General features: G+C 37.5%; 1 protein-coding gene across 3 annotated transcripts in view; it reads left to right on the top strand.

Annotated features, from left to right (window-relative positions):
* The window catches only part of LOC139356888 (uncharacterized), an 81,370-nt gene that overhangs the window by 37,907 nt on the left and 23,540 nt on the right, over positions 1-19,923 (top strand). The window contains exon 1 of one of the 3 annotated variants that reach the window (XM_071072242.1): positions 19,102-19,426. The exons of the other annotated variants lie outside the window; for them this stretch is intronic. Within the exon in view, the coding sequence (XP_070928343.1) occupies positions 19,345-19,426 (82 nt within the window). The 5' untranslated portion in view covers positions 19,102-19,344. Of the gene's footprint in view, positions 1-19,101; positions 19,427-19,923 lie in introns of those variants that run through there. 3 annotated transcript variants of the gene reach the window in all.

The following is a 19,923-nucleotide window of genomic DNA, read 5'->3' as shown; positions in this document are numbered from 1 at the left end:
TGACATTGGCACAATCCATAGACCTTATTCCGATTTTAGTAGTTTTATATATGCGTTCATTTGCTTGTGTGTATTTGTGTGTATGTATGTATGTCATTTTATGCAATTTTATCATGTGTAAATTCGTGTAACCGTCATCACATAACCTCTGATTTTATATTCCAGAAAATACTGGTCACCAATTATTTTGTTACTCTACAGTATGGTTATTAAAGAAGAGACAAATACTGAAACTTTTCCTTTATTCAGCAATTTTCATTTTAATAAGTTTGTTTATTAGGGGAGAGTTGCAAACATTTATTGAGCACACATTACATTGCAATTTTAGTGCTCAATATGTATGCCGCATTTCAATGTGTGTGTGTGTGCGTGTGTGCGTGTGTGTGCGTGCATGTATCAGGAATTCTATTACATCCAATGCTTTCTTTAATATAAATAAGATCACACAAATTTTCCCAGCAATATGAAATCATTTTAAATTCCTTCTACCTCTGATTATTCTAAATTCCTTCTACCTCTGATTATTCCTAGAGTTAAAGATCCTAACATCATTTTAAATTAAATAGCCAGCTTCTTATTGGTCATTCATTTTATCCATGGAACTTTTCTAAGAGTTGACTTTATAGGTCTTGCTCTGGCCTTTCCCAAGGAGTAGAGATGACCATTTCGTAGCTACAATCCAGTAAGGAAATATTTGCCATGGTGGATGTTTGCTATGTTGACTTTCAGTTCTCATTCAACATACCATTTTAATCTATGTTGTCCAATGCCTTTGCAGTTATATTTTGGGCATTGGAAACTGCCTTGTTGTTGTTCCTTCAAATATGGCATCATTTTACAGTTTCAATTTTAACTAAAGATTGCAAATTCAGCCAGGCGGAGTGGCTCATGCCTGTAATCCCAGCACTTTGGGAGGCCGAGGTGGGTGGATCACCTGAGGTTGGGAGTTCGAGACCAGCCTGACAAACATGGAGAAACGCCATCTCCACTAAAAATACAAAACTAGTTGGGCATAGTGGTGTGTGCCTGTAATCCCAGCTACTCCACAGGAGAATTGCTTGAACCTGGGAGGCGGAGGTTGCGGTGAGCCGAGATTGCACCACTGCACTCCAGCCTGGGCAACAAGAGCAAAACTCCATCTGAAAAAAAAAAATACAAATCCAATTATGGATATTGACCACATACATTACACAAACATTTCCCCTTTTTGCATCTGCATCAAGTTAAAAGAATCCAGAAAACTGCTTCCCACTAAAAGAAATAAGGAAATAAACAAACCAAACCAAAGCAACTACCAATTCCACATGTGGTTTAGGAATAGGCAGGATCCAAAAGAAACAAAATAATGTTCAAGTTATGCATGCAAGTAAATCTACACTGCCCAGTAGCTATTTACAAAGTGACATGTTTATGTAGTAAAAGAAGTGTGCAAAAGTGATCACAGAATTAGTAATACATATTTTGAATAAAACATTGACAGTCTCCCTGATTGTTTAGCATAGAAAGAAGTTCATGAAGCCAATGTGGAGAAAACATAACTTGTTTCAAAATTTCTTAATTAGAGTCCTTAATGTGTATCTTTTCTAAATAATAGATTAGTGCCTCATATGGGACCCAGCAAGGCCTAAGAACCTCCTGAAAGAGTTGCAAAGAGCTCAGCTGCAGCTGCAGCTTGTCAACTTCTATGCGGCTGGAAACAAGTTTCTCTGTGGTGAACTGTTGGGTGGCCCTTAGGGTTCTCATTCTGAAAGAACAAACCGAAGTCGACGTATTGGTCGCTTCCTAAAGTCCAAAGCCTGCGTAATGTCACTAAGTGTCAATGAAGTGGAACTGAGCCTCTGTCTTATAGCCTTTCGGCAAAACTGTCTACATTGCGAAGCTCGATGGTCAGTGTCTGCTGATGGAACTTTGGCATAAAGAAAAAGAGACATGGGAAGTAAAAGGATTCCCTAACTCAGAATAGTAAGACACATAAATACGCAAACAGGAAATGAAGAATCAGACCAGTAAAACTCTATCAGACTAACCAACTCACCTTCTAACATTTTTGACTAAACACTTACTTGGTACGCATTAAACAATTTATACATTCTCAAGTTCCAGTAGCCTGAAATGAATCTTAGAAAAAGAGTCTTATAAAGGATTATCACTAATATTTTATAATTTACCTCTAATTCTTTCATAGTGATGTATGTAGTCTATAATGGATTATATTTAATGATTATCTATAAAACCATTAACAATTTTTGAGTTTACTTTATGCCAGGCTCTGTGTTTGATTATTTTATAACATTTATTTCATCTAATCTTCATAAACCCTATGAAGATTTTGATAGTACTAGTTCTTAAATTTCATAGTTGAAGACACAGGAGATTATCAAGGAAACATGCTCAAAGTCAGCCAAGCAGTGGTCAAACTGAGTCTCACTAACCTTTGTCTACCTCTACCTCTAACGGATTAAAATCTAGAGAGCCATTTTTCATAACTGTAAGAAAATTATATTTTATTTTGCCTCAATTGTGCTGGGAATTTTTAGTTTTTGTTCAAATTTAGATAGATAAGTCACCACAGATATATTGAATGTAGGTTTATTATATAATAATAACAACATATATTTACATAATGTACACATATGTATATATGTGCATGCACACACACTTGACTATGTACTGACTGATCTTTTTTTTTTTTTTTGGTTTTTTTGAGATGGAGTCTTGCTCTGTTGCCCAGACTGGAGTGCAGTGGTGCAATCTTGGCTCACTGCAACTTCCACCTCCTGGGTTCCAGCGATTCTCCTCCATCAGCCTCCTGAGTAGCTGGGATTACAGGCACACACCACCATGCCCGGCTAATTTTTGTACTTTTAATAGAGACGGGGTTTTACCACGTTTCTCAGGCTGGTCTCAAACTCCTGACTTCGTGATCCACCTGCCTCGGCCTTCCAAAGTGCTGAGATTACAGGCATGAGCTACCGTGCCTGGCCTGATCTTTCTTATAGAGGTAAAATCCATATTTAGACAGATAATTAAACTAACTTATCCCCATAGTGTTGTATAACCTAGGGGTGATTTTTAAAGTTCTAGTAAGTTTTTAGTTACCTGTTTTATTTCCTAGTTTCTCTATTTTCATGCCTCTGTCTTCTAAGAAGCATAATTTAATTCATAAAAGTATCTTTCTATATATAACAATATCTAATTATGGGTTTTATAATACTTCAGTATATAAATAATTCACTTGAAAAGGATGTTGACACTAAAATGGATGGTCTTTTTTAAAACTTAAAATTTATTTGGATTTGTTTGAAGTTAGGTTTCATGGGAGGAAATGCTCTCATTATTTATATAACATTTTTTTGCAACCTAACCGTGAGAGGTCCAAGCGTTAAATTAAAAAAAATTTTTGGAGTTATTTGTATGTATGCATGTATTTGTGTATGAAACAAATACCAACAAATACTTATTGATTATACCAATCTCATACATACCTTTGCATTCTCCCATGGCTGTTTAACTTCAAACCTGTGCCTTACAATGCATATTCATCTTTGCTTTAGGTACAGTTTTGCCATGGTTTTTAATTATCAAAAAAACACAAACAAACAATTTTTTAAAAGAGGGTTTTTTTTTCATTTTTGTTTTGAGACAGAGTCCCGCTCTGTCTCCCAGGCTGGAGTGCAGTGGTGCAATCTCAGCTCACTGCAACCTCTGCCTCCCAAGCCATTCTCCTGCCTCAGCCTCCCCAGTAGCTGGGACTACAGGAGTGCCACCATGCCCGTCTAATTGTTGTATTCTTAGTAGAAATGGGGTTTTGCCACATTGACCAGGCTGGTCTTGAACTCCTGACCTCAGGTGATCCACCTACCTCTCCTCCCAGAGTGCTGGGATTACAGGTGTGAGCCACTGCACCCGGTGCCCAGTGAGGTTCTTTATAAGAACAAAACTATATAAACAGTTACAGGACCAGGTGCAGTGGCTTACGCCTGCAATTCCAACACTTTGGCAGGCCAAGGTGGGAGCATGACTTGATCTCAGGAGTTCAGGACCAGCCTGGGCAACAAAGTGAGATCCTGTCTCTACAAAACAAACAAACAAACAAACAAAAACAAAACAAAGCGCCACAAGCGAAATAAAATGCTGATTCAAAGACTATTTTGCATTCCAAACTAATTTCTAATCAGTCCTTATCAGGTAATTGTTCTTTCTGCTTCTTCAATCTGCTAAACACAAGATGTCAAACGTGAATAGTTTCAAGTGCTTGATTCTGCTTTTGGTAGATTGTAAACTTGAGTAGGTTACATAATCCCTTTAAGATTCTTTTCCATCATCTGTAAAACGTAAAATGCAACTAAATAATTTATTGGCAATATATCTGAGAATGGTTTAATGTATAAACATATAGGGTATTTAACACCTAATTTGTGCTCAAAACCATTAAGAAACATATTGATAGGACACAAGCTATTCATTATTAGTTACAGTGAGTTTGCAGACTGAACTTTAAACTTTCATGGAAATCTCTGGATTCTGATATGACCCTGGCCCCCTGTAAGACCTCAGTCATCAGTACACTTTATGTGTAATAGGTGTGGCTGACACATCGCACTATACGGTACAGAATGTTTCCAACCACAGAGTTGCTGCTGCCTGAAATAACAGTTAACACCTACACTGGTCTTGGTGTGACCGCAGGAGGTAGGGGATAAAGTGGATGGGTAATGGGTAGAGGAAATGGCGTGTCTGGTGAAAACAATAAGAGGCTGTTTCATACAATATTGGGAGTTGAAGCAATTTACCTGGGCAAAAAACAAAAGACATAGCTTAGGGAGGAGAGAAGAGACCAGAACTGAGGTTTACAAGCATGGATGCGGCTGATCATTACCACTATAACTGCACTATTTTTGTTATTCCAGCAAGTGTAACCATAGGAAACATTACTAAACTTAGAACTACGACACTATTTACCTGTTAAGAGAAGAGGAGGGAATAAGAAGGAGTCAATCACAAAGAAAGAAATAACATAAGAATCATAAAGCATTGATTGGACTATAAATCTAGTCATATTTTCAATGAGATGATTTTTAACTGGAAATTTTATTCTGATAATGTGCTTACAGATAGCATGTTTTGTAGGTGGAAATAATGGGCAGGTAAAGACACACACACAAAAAAACTTTAAGGTACCATGAAGAAAGATGTTAAATAGTACCTTAAATTATCATGGTGACTATTGATACATAAAGGACTCATTTAATATTGGAAGCTTAATGACAGGAATGGTTTGTCCCTGAGTTATTTCTGAACCCTTATCATGACAGAATGGTGACTGTAACAGAAATTTTTGAGACTAGACATAAAAATGGTTCACGCAAGAGGAAAAGAAAGCTAGCATATGGCAAAAATAATTCCTGGAATAAAAGTGACTTGACCAGCTATGATTTTACAGACGGTTTTTTTTTTATGAGACGGAGTCTCGCTCTGTCCCCCAGGCTGGAGTGCAGTGGCTCAATCTCCACTCACTGCAAGCTCCGCCTCCCGGGTTCACGCCATTCTCCTGCCTCAGCCTCCCGTGTAGCAAGGACTACAGGCGCCCACCACTGTGCCGGGCTAATTTTTTGTATTTTTAGTAGAGACGGGATTTCACCGTCTTAGCCAAGATGGTCTCGATCTCCTGACCTCGTGATCTGCCCGTCTCGGCCTCCCAAAGTGCTGGGATTACAGGCATGAGCCACCGCGTCCGGCCATACTGTTTTTAAAAGAAGCCATCCATTTCTATCAGTCACAAGACTCTCTACTTAAATTTCAATTTTAGCAACAACACAATCTAAAGGTAAGAATTTGTTTTATTAATAGAAGTAAAGTATTTTGAAAATACGGAAATGGTATTTTACTCCAGGTTAATATACAACATTGCTAGCGCGGTACCACTGGCAACATCAGTAGAGCCAGATAATGAAGAGAGCTCTCACAGGAATCGGCCAGAGATTATTCTTTTATATACAGTTTTCTCACCATACATTTAAAAACTTTTAGGTGGAAACTAAATGATGTGTAGGATTCAGAGACCCTAATTTCTTTTTTTTTTTTTTTTTTTTTTTTTTTTTTTGAGACTGAGTTTTGCCCTTGCTGCCCAGGCTGGAGTGCAATGACACCATCTCAACTCACCACAACCTCTGCCTCCCAGGTTCAAGCGATTCTCCTGCCTCAGCTTCCCGAGAAGCTGGGATTACAGGCATGCACCACCACACCTGGCTAATTTTGTATTTTTAGTAGAGATGGGGGTTTCTCCATGTTGAGGCTGGTCTCGAACTCCTGACCTCAGGTGATCCACCTGCCTCGGCCTCCCAAAGTGCTGGGATTACAGGCATGAGCCACCGTGCCTGGCCCAGAGACCCTAATTTCTTATCTGGAATTTATGGATAGAAATGTATTTTAAAATTTATTAGTTTGTATTTTAAAATAAATGTGTTTATACATACATGAATTAACAGCCCCATTGGCATTTGATGATGCACCCTGTAACCAAACACATTAATATTTCCACAGCAAAATGTATAAAACAAAAACTACGATTAGCTAAGTTCAGGTTTTGGAACCAAACTAATGAAAACATTTTGTTTATAGATATTTGGTTTTTAGCTTTATGGATAAGGAGTTGGAGACTTATCTCCTGTGTCAGTATGTGGATTAAAGTATACTCAGTTCTTTGTTCAAAACACCTATTCCCCCCTCCACATGTGGTTTCTTAATGATAATTTATCTGAGTGATTTTACACACATGTTATAGTAAACCTATGTATAGATTGGACAAGATAAGTTGAATCTCTTCACAGAATATTGTGTTAACAGGTCTTTTGTTGTTGTTGTTCTTGTTGTTTTTTGAGACAGAGTTTCACTCTTGTCACCCAGGCTAGAGTGCACTGGTGCCATCTGGGCTCAATGCAACCTCCACCTCCCTGTTCAAGTGATTCTCCTGCCTCAGCCTTCCAAGTAGCTGGGATTACAAGCGCCTGCCACCATGCCCAGCTAATTTTTTTTTTTTTTTTTTTTTTTTTTAGTAGAGATGAGATTTCACCATGTTGGCCAGGCTGGTCTCAAACTCCTGACCTCAGGTGATCCGCCCACCTCAGCCTCCCAAAGTGTTGGGATTAAAGGCGTGAGCCAGTGCGCCAAGCCAACAAGTCTTACTTTTGATTGAGTATGAAAAGTATCTTTCCCAAAATATTATGGTTCTATGCTTTGATAGATTTGGTTTCCCCCCCTCTGTCAGTCACTTTTCTCTTTGCCCTGCCTGGATTTCCCCTGTTCTGCTTGTTTCTTGGGGTGCTGATTCCTGCAACACATGTTTCACCGCCTCCATGGCTAACCAGCTTCCAGGTAGGTGCAGTCAGTGGAGCCACTGGGTTGAGATTTGGAAGGTGGGAAGAGGGGAGAAGCCTGTTACTTTGTCTTTCCCCTCTCTGCTTCAGGCTTTATCTCCAGCAGTGGCCACAGATGCTATGTACTATTCTGTTTTCTTTAATTTTAAGATTATTTTACTGTGATAGGAATACAACACGAGATCTACTCTATTAACAAATTTTGAAATGTACAATACAATATTGTTAACTCTAGGCACAATGTTGTGCAGCAGATCCCTAGAGCTTACTCATTTTGCATTACTAAAACCTTATTCCCATTTTCCACTCCTCACTGTCCCTGGTAACGACTATTCTGCTCCTTGCTTCTATGAATTAGACGATTTTAGACACCTCATACAAGTGGAATTGTGTTTTTGTCCTTCCTTCATGCTATGTGGTTTGAACTGCTGCCAAATAGCAACTTCTTCCTGGCAGGCACCAGCCACTGTGGTGCCAGTCCCATCAAGTGGTTCTGGTGAACCCACCTGCTCCCTTGTTTCTCCAGCTCTGGGAATAGTACCAGCTTTCTGTTTTGCCCGTATCTGAATTGTCTTCTTTCTCCTGACTGACTCTTGGAGTTCTCCAACTGTTTGGTAAATACCCTCCTGTGTTAACTTCCCTCTATGTAATGACTTGGCACAGAATTTGTTTTCCTGCCTGGACATTCATGAATACATCAACCTACCTTGAATAATATCTACTACACTCGTGTTCCCCTGACAATTTCTCTGTCTTTATGTCTGCCTATTTCTGCTCACTCCCTCCCTCTGATCTAGCCCTAATGCTATTTCTCAAACAAACCATTCGGTTTTATGTTTTAGAGACTGTCCACTATTTGAACAGTTCCTTTCTCAAATATTTTAGAAGCTCTCTACTGTCCAATGTCACTCATTTGACATTACTCAAATGACACCTCCTTTGGGATGCCTTCCTTGAACACATCTTCTAACTTTGTACCCACATCATTATGTATGCTCCACAATATTTCTTACAACAGAGCAAGAAGCCAAAGGTCGGTCACAGGACCAGCAACTTAAAGCCAAAATATAAAGTGGCATACCATTTTAAACATAATACTATATATGAACATTAGAGTAATTATATTTTTATTTGCCAGGCGCAGTGGCTCATGCCTATAATCCCAGCACTTTGGGAGGCCGAGGCGGGCGGATCATCTGAGGTCAGGAGTTCGAGACCAGCCTGACCAACATGGAGAAACCCCGTCTCTACTAAAAATACAAAATTAGCTGGGCATGGTGGTGCATGCCTGTAATCCCAGCTACTCAGGAAGGCTGAGGCAAGTGAATCACTTTGAACCTGGGAAGCAGAGGTTGCAGTGAGCCGAGATCACACCATTACACTCCTGCCTGGGCAATAAGAGCGAAACTCGGTCTCAAAAAATATATTTATGTGTGTGTGTGTGTGTGTGTGCGCTTTCATATTTGATATTTCTAACTTTATGGAGAAAGTATTTTATTATGTAATGCTGACATTAAACAAAATTATAGGCAATGTTAGAGAAATCAAATATTTATATTTTTATACAAATAATGAATAGAAGAGTGACATATAACCATCAGAGTATTTTATTCTCAAATTCACAAAAACGATAAACCAGAAGATTAAAGCTAGAAGAGATTAGTGGTTATTGGTATATTTAACAGAATTCAGATTAAAAGGCTCACATTTGTATGAGAATTATTGTTTCTCAAGATTTCGGAATTCTATTTATGTAACCAAAACAATTAGAATAATTCAGATACTGCCTGTGTAAGTTTACGGCCAAGGTTTCCCTCAATTTCCCTCTAAACTGGATATGTAGTCTTGCTCTTCACCTGCTTCCCCGGAGTCTCCAACTATGTAAGTAATTCTCAGATAATTGTCTCTCAGTCATTTTCAGTCATAGGAACATGTCATTTCAGGAATTCAAATTCCTAAATCCATATACTAACAAAATTTTTGAATTTTATGCAAAGTTAAAGTTTTTCTTTTTCCTTTGGCTCCAACTGAACTCAGATGAGAAAATCAGCACAGAAAAAGGTAGTGTAGATGACTTCTCTCTTTGTCTCGGGAGAGAATCTCAGGGAGTTCTTGCATACATCCCTACAGAGCCCTGCAACTACAGCTCCTGACATGGGTCATGAACCTGCACTTGTGTGTTGTGTGGTTTTGATTCTGCCTCACCCTCAAACCAGGTGTCTCATATTTTCTGTTAGAGCTCTGTATCCCACCCATCACTCTTCATGCATGGCAGCTGTCTAAGTATGCTATTGCTGCTGTAACAAATAAGCACAAATTTAGTGGATAAAAACAACAAAAATTATTCTCTTACAGTTTTAGAGGGTTGGAGTCTGAAAAGTCTTATGGAGCTAATACCAAGGTTACAGCAGGGCTGAATCTGTGCCTCTCCTCACCCAGCTTCTCATGTCTGCCAGCATTCCCTCACTTGTGGTTTTATCATTCCAGCTTCTGCTCCCATGATTGCACTGCCTCCTCCTTTTCTCTACTCAAATCTCCCTCTGCATCCCTTTTGTAAGGATACTTGGGATACATTTTAAGCCTACTCTGACAATCCAAAATAATCCTTCAATCTCGAGATCCTCAATCTCTTCTCACTTATGCTATGTATTTTTTGCCCTATAAGGTAGCATTCACAGCTTCCAATGATTATGACCTGGATATACTGGGCGCCATTATTCAGCCTACTACAGAATCTAGGATGAGTCCAGGTTATTCCCTGCTCTCATTTGGACACCTTTTACCCACAATAAACATTCACACATAGTTTATTTCATATGGATGTGCAGTGGGTTCCCAGTGGATCTTTCACAACTCTACCACTACAGACTTCTGGAAGCATGATTCTCAACACCTGTTTTTCAAACCACACCTCACCTCCATTCTCCACGCTCTTTTGCTGCATTTTGTGCAGCTGAATTCTAACAACTGCATCACACAGTCTTCCTCACCCTCTGACTTCTGTCTGTTTTCAACCACTGGGAGACATTGGTAGGAGAAGAGAAGCTAGGAGAAGAAAGTGGAAAAATTACATAATTCTCTAGCTCCTTCCTCATTTTCAGGTCCTGGAAATGGCTAGAATCTGTCCTGAACTCTTGGCATCTTCTGTTACTCAACAATGGAGAATGGCATGAACGTCATCCTGCTGCCCTACACAATATTGTCTAGACTATGGGTAGCTAAAAAATCTATTTGCAATTAATAGTAAAAAAATAAAAACTAGGTTCTGATTAAGTATTCTGCTGTATTTTGCTAGAATATTGGCTACTTAAATGTTTTCCATATAATTATTCAATAAATATTTATTCTGATATGGCCCATCTCCATTCTGATATACCCCGTGTTGAATTTTTTCTTCAGAAAGGAAAAGAGATTTTTCTCCTTCATTTAATCCAGTGATTATTTTTCATTTAAACATCAGGCATCTGGTTAATATACTGTAGGTGTGCAAAAAGTGTCACTGACACATCCTTTCATGGTGCATTCCTCTGTACAAACACTTCCAACCACAGTGTTGCTAGCCCTTGAAAGGACATTTAGCACCTAGACCACTGATGTTATTGTAATGATTCTCGGTAATTCTAACTTGGGTCATGAGAAAGGAGAAAGACATTTCTGATGAAAAATAATAAAATTCTACTGCAAGAGATGTTGAAAGTCAAATCTGTGTATCTGGCCCAGAAGCAGTAGGTTTCGCTTAACAGAGGAGAAGGAAATCAAAACTGAGATTTGCAAGCCTGGATGTGGGTGACCGCTATTAACTATCACATTAACATCGTTATCATTTGGACAAGCATGACCACAGGTAACAACATTAGCTTCAGAATCATGAAAGGATTTTTTGTTGGAAGAGGAAAGAGGGAGGAATGTAGAGACAGGTAATAATGTGAAATAACATGAGGCAGGAAAAATTTTGATGCAATGAGAATAAGAAATAATGTGAGGATGGAAAAATTATTGATACAAGTTATACATAAGATTATATAAGTGTTATAATCATGTTCTGAACATGCATTCTTTGAGATTTTGTCTCAATTGGATGTATTTAGGTAACGTAATTTGTAAACAGAAATAATGGGCAAGTGCATGCACATAAAGAAAACTCCTGAATATCTGTCATACTGCCCGCTTATATAAATCAGAATCCTTCACAATCTTGAACTCATTCTGCTTAGAAAAATAAAATGTGATTTGATAATAAGATTTCCAGAAAACACATTCAGGCATTTATATTAGAGAAACAGGAAGCTAGACCATTTTAAAAATCATTTTTCTTAAATTGTAAGTGACTAAAGCATCCATGAATACTATGCAGCCATATAAAACAATGAGATCATGTCTCTGCAGCAACGTGGTTGGAGCTGGAAGACATGATCCGAAGCAAACGAACACAGAAACAAACAGAAAATCAAGTACTGCATGTTTTCACTTATAAGTGGTAGCTAAACTTTGAGTACACATGGACACAAAGAAGGGAACAACAGACCCTGGGGCCTGCTTGAGGGTGGAGAGTAGGAGGAGGGTGAGGATCAAAAAACTACCTATTGGGTACTATGCTTATTACCTGGGTAATAAAATAACCTGTAAACCAAACCCTTGGAATACTCAGTTTACCAATGTAACAAACCTGCACAGGTACCTCCTAAAGCTAAAATAAAAAAATAAATAAAAATTAAAAAAATTTAAAAATGAAAACTAATGCTAACATGTTTTACAAAAAAAAAAAAAATGGATTGTAAAACACAATGAAAATAGCATACGTATCTGAGAAGCCATTTAACATATTAAACATTCCCTTTAAGAATGCGTAGGCATCTGTGCAAATCTGCTATATCTAAGGCAAGAAAGTTGTTCATACAGAAAAAAAAAAAAACCATGATTTGCATAACATGTTAGAAGAAGCAACTTATTCTTAGCAATCAGGAGCAAAAAACTCTACTTAAGCGGCAGTTTTTGGAAGAATATAATTTAAAACTAAGGACTTATTTTGCACATAGTGGTGCTTTTAAAATCAGTGGTTACCATTAAACACAGCTTATATCGCATACACAAGATAAGCAATAGTGTCAGAAAATAAATAGGAATCAAGACAGCACTGGTTCAGGGGCTGTTCTTGAATTCATAATATGTGGACCAAGAAAAGATGAGGAAGGTAGAGTCAGAAATTGCTTTTGTGTAATTTTGAGGAGGCCATACCAAAGCTTAACACTACCAGATGCCTGTAGATTGTAGCGAGCATGGAAGTCCATCAAATCCTTTGAATTTTAGCCTTATACGTGGCTCTTTTGATAAGATGGGTGCCATTTTCAGACTGTGAATGGCTTGGAAACCTGAAAACCTGACACGGATTATTTTCATAGGTCAAACGGAATGGCTTGAGTTGGCTGATAAGATTGGAATAGGAATACTGTCACCCAGGAAAGTGCTCACAGAGTGAGGTTCAACTGATAGCTACAAGAGAGGGTCAAACATCCATTGTAGTCAATCTGCCAAAAGTCGTAGGGGCAATGCCCTGTGCAATGGGGTCTCCTCCTCCAGAAAACAATAGGATCATCTTAGGCAGGAACCACAAGTCTGGCATGCAGCGGAAGCCTCTGCATCAGAAACATCCCGTCACTCTGTGCCAATCTATGATGGTTGCTGTGTTGTCATGTCCAGCATAACAATAGATCCAGGCAGCAGTGGTAGAGATCAGATAGTGTGCAGACTTTAAACCTTCCACAAAATTGAATCTGAAATGCATCACAGATGTATACATAAAAGGTAGATGTCCGCATTCTCTAACGAGACCAGTTGGAATCAAGCTGTTGATTGAGTCTACACTGTATGATCAATATTTTCTGAAATCTAAAACTTTTCTAAAACCCAAAGTCTATTAACACGTTTACAAAGCACAGGGACTAATTGAAGCAAAATCATAAAATAAACAAAAACATAATTTCAAAACAGTATATTACAGTTAAGATTGTATTCAAATACATTGTAATCATGATTCTCACATTCATCTGTGAAATATTTTTACACAATTTTAGAAAATAAGTGAAGTAAAAAAAAAATCATTTTTTCCATAGGCTGTTTATATCATAACATAATCAATTAATGGCAGAACTGAGTCCCAAATTCACAAATTCAGCTTCCAAATTCTACTCTCCTTCATTCTTTCTTTCTTTCTTTCTTTCTTTTCTTTTTTTTTTTTTTGAGACGGAGTCTCGCTCTGTCACCCAGGCTGGAGTGCAATGGCGCGATCTCGGCTCACTGCAAGCTCCGCCTCCCGGGTTCCCGCCATTCTCCTGCCTCAGCCTCCCGAGTTGCTGGGACTACAGGCGCCCGCCACCTCGCCCAGCTAATTTTTTTTGTATTTTTTTAGTAGAGACGGGGTTTCACCGTGTTAGCCAGGATGGTCTCGATCTCCTGACCTCGTGATCCACCCGTCTCGGCCTCCCAAAGTGCTGGGATTATAGGCTTGAGCCACCGCGCCCGGCCCTTTCTTTTTTTTTAAGATGGAGTCTTGCTCTCTTGCCCAGGCTAGAGTGCAGTGGCGGGATCTCGGCTCACTGCAGCCTCTGCGTCCCGGGTTCCAGCAATTCTCCTCCCCCCAGCTCCTGAGTAGACTAGCTGGGATTACAGGCGCCTGCCACCACGCCTGGCTAATTTTTGTATGTTTAGTAGAGATGGGGTTTCACCATGTTGGCCAGGCTGGTCTCGAACTCCTGACCTCAGGTGATCCACCTGCCTTGGCCTTCCAAAGTGCTGGGATTACAGGTGTAAGCCACCATGCCCGGCCTGCTCTCCTTCATTCTTTTCCACCATGAAGTGGGGAAATAATAATAAACTCAGTAAAAAACAACAACACCTGTCAGGTGCAGTGGCTCGCGCCTGTAATCCCAGCATTTTGGGAGGCTGAGGTGGGTGGATCACCTGAGGTCAAGAGTTCGAGACCACCCTGACCAATATGGTGAAACCCCGTCTCTACTAAAAATACAAAAATTAGCCAGGTGTGGTGGTACACCTGTAGTCCCAGCTACTCGGGAGGCTGAGACAGGAGAATTGCTCAAACCTGGGCATCAGAGGTTGCAGTGAGCCGAGATCATGCCACTGCACTCCAGCCTGGGTGACAGAGCAAGACTCTGTCTCAAAAAAACAAACAAACAAACATACGACAACAACATCTATCCAAAACCAAAATGGCAATTGATTTATTGAGGGACTAAGTCATCCCCTATAATAAAAATTAAAATGACTATTAATTAAGGAGTTAATAACATTTGTTTCTATTTTTCCCTTTTCCACTTCCTCCTTGCCTTTCTTATCTCAGTGAATGTATTAAAGGTCTAAATATTTCGTGCAAGAATTAGAACCAATAGTGGGGATACAGTTAAATGTGTGAGTCTCAGTGAGTCTACAGTTCCATGTACAGGGCATGTCTGAGACAGATCAGAAGCATCTCTACCTTTGGAACATCAAATATCTTCAATGAAGATGTTTAAAAAACAACAACAACAACAACAACCCTGTGAGGCCAACATTTGCCTTTGTATTTATTTCATTCATTCTGCTTAATTTCTTCTTCAGGCTTGACTTAAAATTTCTCATTTGTTGCTACTGCCATGCCCTAACCACACAAAACTAGACTTAATGATGAGTCACCTGAATGATTTTATTGCCGCTGATTTCTTATTTTCTATTACATATGCCTAATTAACTGTGGCATGCAGCTAAGTTAAATTTCATCTTCTCTTGTCACTAAGTGTGCAGAAAAAAATTATTAAAATTTTTAAAACAAAACTTCATCTTCTCTTTTTCTGTATCCAGATTGCATACTCTGATGATAGAGGTCAAGCTGCCTGGTGCTAATTCATATCAGGCTCTCAGATTTCACCTTGATTATCACTGGAAATTGACCATTATTTTACTTATTTTTTTTGGTCAAATTTTATGGTGGTGCTCACCTGTAATCCCAGCAACTTGGGAGGCTGAGGCAGGATTGTTCCTTGAACCTAGGAGGGGTAGGTTGCAGTGAGCCGAGATCACACCACTGCACTCCAGCCTGGGCAACAAGAGTGAAACTCCATCTCAAAAGAAAAAATAAAAATTTCTTACTTTCAATACCAAAATGTTTTGTTGTTATTTTCAAATTTTGACCACTGCCCTGAAACCATCTCTCTTACAGGAAGTGAGCAAAGGCCAAAAGGATAAAGAAACTAAAAGGCTGTGATAAACAGAAAATGTCAAAGGCTACCCTAGAGAAATGTATAACCATTTATACCCATATATCCACCTAGTCACTAAATATCCAAACAAAGCACAAGAACAGAAGACATATTACAATTTTAAATATAGATTACAAGTGTTGTGAAACGATAATTTACAAAATACAGACAACATCCAAGGCAACATTATTTATAATAGTCCTAAAAAGAAAGCAATTAAATTTCCATCAAAGACAGAGTAAGTAAACTGATTGAGAGTATATCATACAAAGAAACCACATACAAAAGTAAACCACAGCTGTCCAAAGCAACACAGATAACTCTAATAAATACAGAATAAAACAATGCAAAAAATGTACAGTTTCATTCTATTCACATAAATAAAATTAAAATAAGCCAAAAAGCTACTGTCTAAGAATATATGCATAAGAAGCAAGAAAATCAGAAGAATGGTTAATTCTAGGAGGAAGCATTATAATAAGGAGGATCAATTCAGGAAACACTCGGGGTGTGGTAATATCTATTTAGACCTAACTTTTATTATTATTCATTAATCTCTACATATGTTTTCTGTACTTTCAGAAAATGTTTGTCATATTTCAGAGGGAAAAATATTAATTGATTTATTTATCTAATTGGTAATTTTTATTATCATAAAAGTTTATCTTAAAAAGAATGGAGGATACACAAATGCAGTTTTGCATATTATCTCACTTGATATTAGAGGTATGACTAAAATAACACTCCATTGTAACTATGAACTTCGAATACCTGGTTTCTCATGTAACTCAACAATTCCCACAACACCTAATCCTAACTACATGCTTCGGATAAGGTAAACTTAAATCAAATCAGCTTTCCCCTGATGGTTGAAAGGAATATTTTCTTCCTGAAATAGTATCTCCAGAGCCAGACATCATGTGGATTTGCAGGCTGCATTAACACCACCACTGGTTAAAAAGATCAGCAAGTCAAGATTTCATTTTAAAATCGTCTAAATTAGTAATATTTCTTGTCACCTAGCAGAAAAAAATACAAACTTAATTTGTAGTGTTCTCTAGAACAACCCATTTCATCCCAAGCTTAATGATTTACCATGAATAAATTAGTAAGAAAGATGAGACACTCAGAGCTAGAAACAAATAAAAAACTAAGCACACAAGCAAACAAAGTACCTTAAAAAGAACCAGTAGGAACAAAAAAAGACAGAAGATACAAAATAACGGCTAGGCTTGGTGGCTCATGCCCATAATCTCAGCATTTTGGGAGGCTGAGGCAGGCAGATCACCTGAGGTCAGGAGTTGGAGACCAGCCTGATCAACATGGTGAAACCCCACTCTACTAAAAATACAAAAATTAGCTAGGTGTGGTGGCAGGCATCTGTAATCCCAGCTACTCAGGAGGCTGAGCAGGAGAATCGCTTGAACCCGGGAGGTGGAGTTTGCAGTGAGCCGAGATCACACCATTGCACTCCAGCCTGGGGGAGAGAGGAAGACTCCATCTCCAAATAAAAAAAAAGAAAAAGATACAAAACAACGATTACATCAATAATCAGACACATGGTATAAATTAATTGTATTTACCATGGTTAAGGGAACATAAGACAAATTTGGAAATGTGTTTAGAAAACAAAAAACTCTTTAAAATACATAAATGTATGGATTTGTAAAAGAACTAAATATAAGTTTTTGAAAGACAAAATAATATATTGGATATATTTAATGTCTACTTAGATATGGATGAAGAGAGAATTAATGAATTGAATGACATTTCTGAAGTCATTTTTCAAAATACAGCCCATAGAGACAAAAAGACAGCATGAAAAAGAAATCAAACATATGGCAGTTTAGACAAATGCCTCCAGGTAGCACAATTTAAATCTAATTGTGTTAAAGGGTTATATTAAAATTGTGAATACTACTGTTGAATTGAAACTTTTATTATTATTAAAAGACCCATCTTTTTACTACATTTTTCCTTAGAGTGTGTTTTGTCAGATATCAGGAGCTATGACACTTTAGTTTGATTAATGTTTGCATTATATAAATGTTGATCTTCTATTTTCAACCATTTCACATCCTTATCTACTAGATGTAGTTTTTGTAAATAACCTATAGCATTAAAAAAAAAAAAAAATTCTTTTTTGAAATGTAGTATCAGTCTGTCACCCAGACTGGAGTGCAAAGGTGCAATCTCAGCTCACTACAACCTCCGCCTCCCAGGTTCAAGCGATTCTCCTGCCTCAACCTCCCAAGTAGCTGGAATTAAAGACATGCACCATCGCTCCCAGCTAATTTTGTGTTTTTAGTATAGATGGGGTTTCACCATGCTGGTAAGAATGGTCTCAAACTCCTGACCTCAGATGATTCACTCACCTTGGCCTCCCAATATGCTGGGATTACAAGTGTGAGCCACCGTGCCCGGCCAACATTTTAAAAATTTTAAGAACTCATTGTGATAATTTTTAAATGTTTTTCCTGGAACATTTACAGAGTTTACCTTTACTGTTGATATGTCTGATGTACTATAATTTACATTAATTTATGCTTTCTACTTGTCCTGCCTGATCTTACATCCTCCACTCCACCCACCTTTATAACTTCTTTTGGAGGTACTTATTTTTCTCAATCTATTTTTTCTTCTATAATTTTTGAAATTTTACTTTCTTTTCATCATTTTATTACTCACTCTAGAATTTAATCCATGTATACGTGAATTATTAATATCTGAAGTTGATCATCATCTTTGCACTCTTCCAAAACAACTTAAGACCCAACAATGCTCCATAGCCTGCCAGTCAAATTATACGCTTTTGTTATGAAGTTTATTTCTATCCATCAAAGGTGAGGGCAGTTGACCTGTGGTTACTGTGGTGTGTATGTCTCAGAGCACCCATTAGACTATAAAAGAATTTCACATATGCACACTTCAGTCCTTTCAATGATAAAAATAAATTATGCTCATCAGAAACAGTAACACAAAAATAGAAAACCACATATGAAAAATACAAATTTAACAAGTTAATGACCAAAATATTATTACATTACAATCTTATCAGGTCAGACACATAAAGTTATTCTATTACAAACACACATATAATTATAGAATTCTTTCTACCAAAATGTAAAGTTATATTATATAATAATTTTATTACATAGAAATGAGTAATAATTGTTTTCATTATTTAATTTGACAGTTATTTTACTTTTTAAAGTAAAACATCCATTGGTCATTTGAAAAATTAGATAAAGCTATGAATAATTATGTTAGAGATTATATTGAGGGACTAGGGTTACATGTTGTGTTCACTGAATCATTTACAATGAACATAAACATTTATAATCACAAAAAAGGTATTTCTGAAAATCGGTATCTGTTACCATCATTCAAATGCAATGTCATTGATTTATATTGCATTATTTAGTCTATTGTTTTCTCATTTTTTAAAAAAATAGCAATTAAGGCAAAGAGGAAATCTTTATGGTTAATATTTAAAATTTTATCTTTAGAAATAAAAAAGTGGTTCATCATACATAAAAGAAAAAACAAATTTAATCTGTAAGAGTACATTATCTTTAATTTTCTTAAGTCAAAAACAGTTTACATATTAGCATCAGTGTAAACATCCTCTCTGACGTCACAATGTTAAGACTTCTGTTGCCTTGGTCCCATCTCATTCTGACCCTGGGCTCATTGGCCCTTATAATTTAATCTGAACAATGGAACCGGAGACATCAGCAGTGTCCAGGCTCTCTGATGATCTTCATCCTTCGCCAGTGGCAATTCATGAATTAAATACAGGTAAAACCAGATTCTGCTGTTATTGCTAAATAATCTCTTCTTTTGATGAGAAAATAATATTTAAAATAATGAGTTCATAACCAAGTGCTTTTAGAGGAGGATTTCAAAATCTTTTGTCTTTATAAATGAGTTTAAGATTTTCTAATTGAAGGGGATTTAAATCTCAGAAAATTACAGTTTGGTAAGTAAATATATACAATTGCACTAGGTGTAATATATTTAGGGGAATGTGATTGACTTTTGGTGAATGTCGTTGACTTTTGGTGTCTATGAGTTCTGTTTCACTTGTACTGAAGAAATACATGCAATATGCTGTGGAGAGAATTTATTTAGTGAGAATTAGATAAAGGCTTTTCCTGCTCCTTTCATTAAGATTAAATTCAACTTTAAGAAGAAGCAGAAATAGGCATTTAAATTAATTTGAGTATTTCTACTCTTGCTTCTATTTCCAATTTTACTGCAGATGCCAATGCCCATTATATTCTTACAATTACTAT

Source organism: Macaca nemestrina, chromosome 10 (assembly GCF_043159975.1).
Source record: "Macaca nemestrina isolate mMacNem1 chromosome 10, mMacNem.hap1, whole genome shotgun sequence".
Classification (NCBI taxonomy): Eukaryota; Metazoa; Chordata; class Mammalia; order Primates; family Cercopithecidae; genus Macaca; species Macaca nemestrina.
Note: the sequence above shows the minus strand (reverse complement) of the source record. Positions and strands in the feature narration are given on the sequence as shown.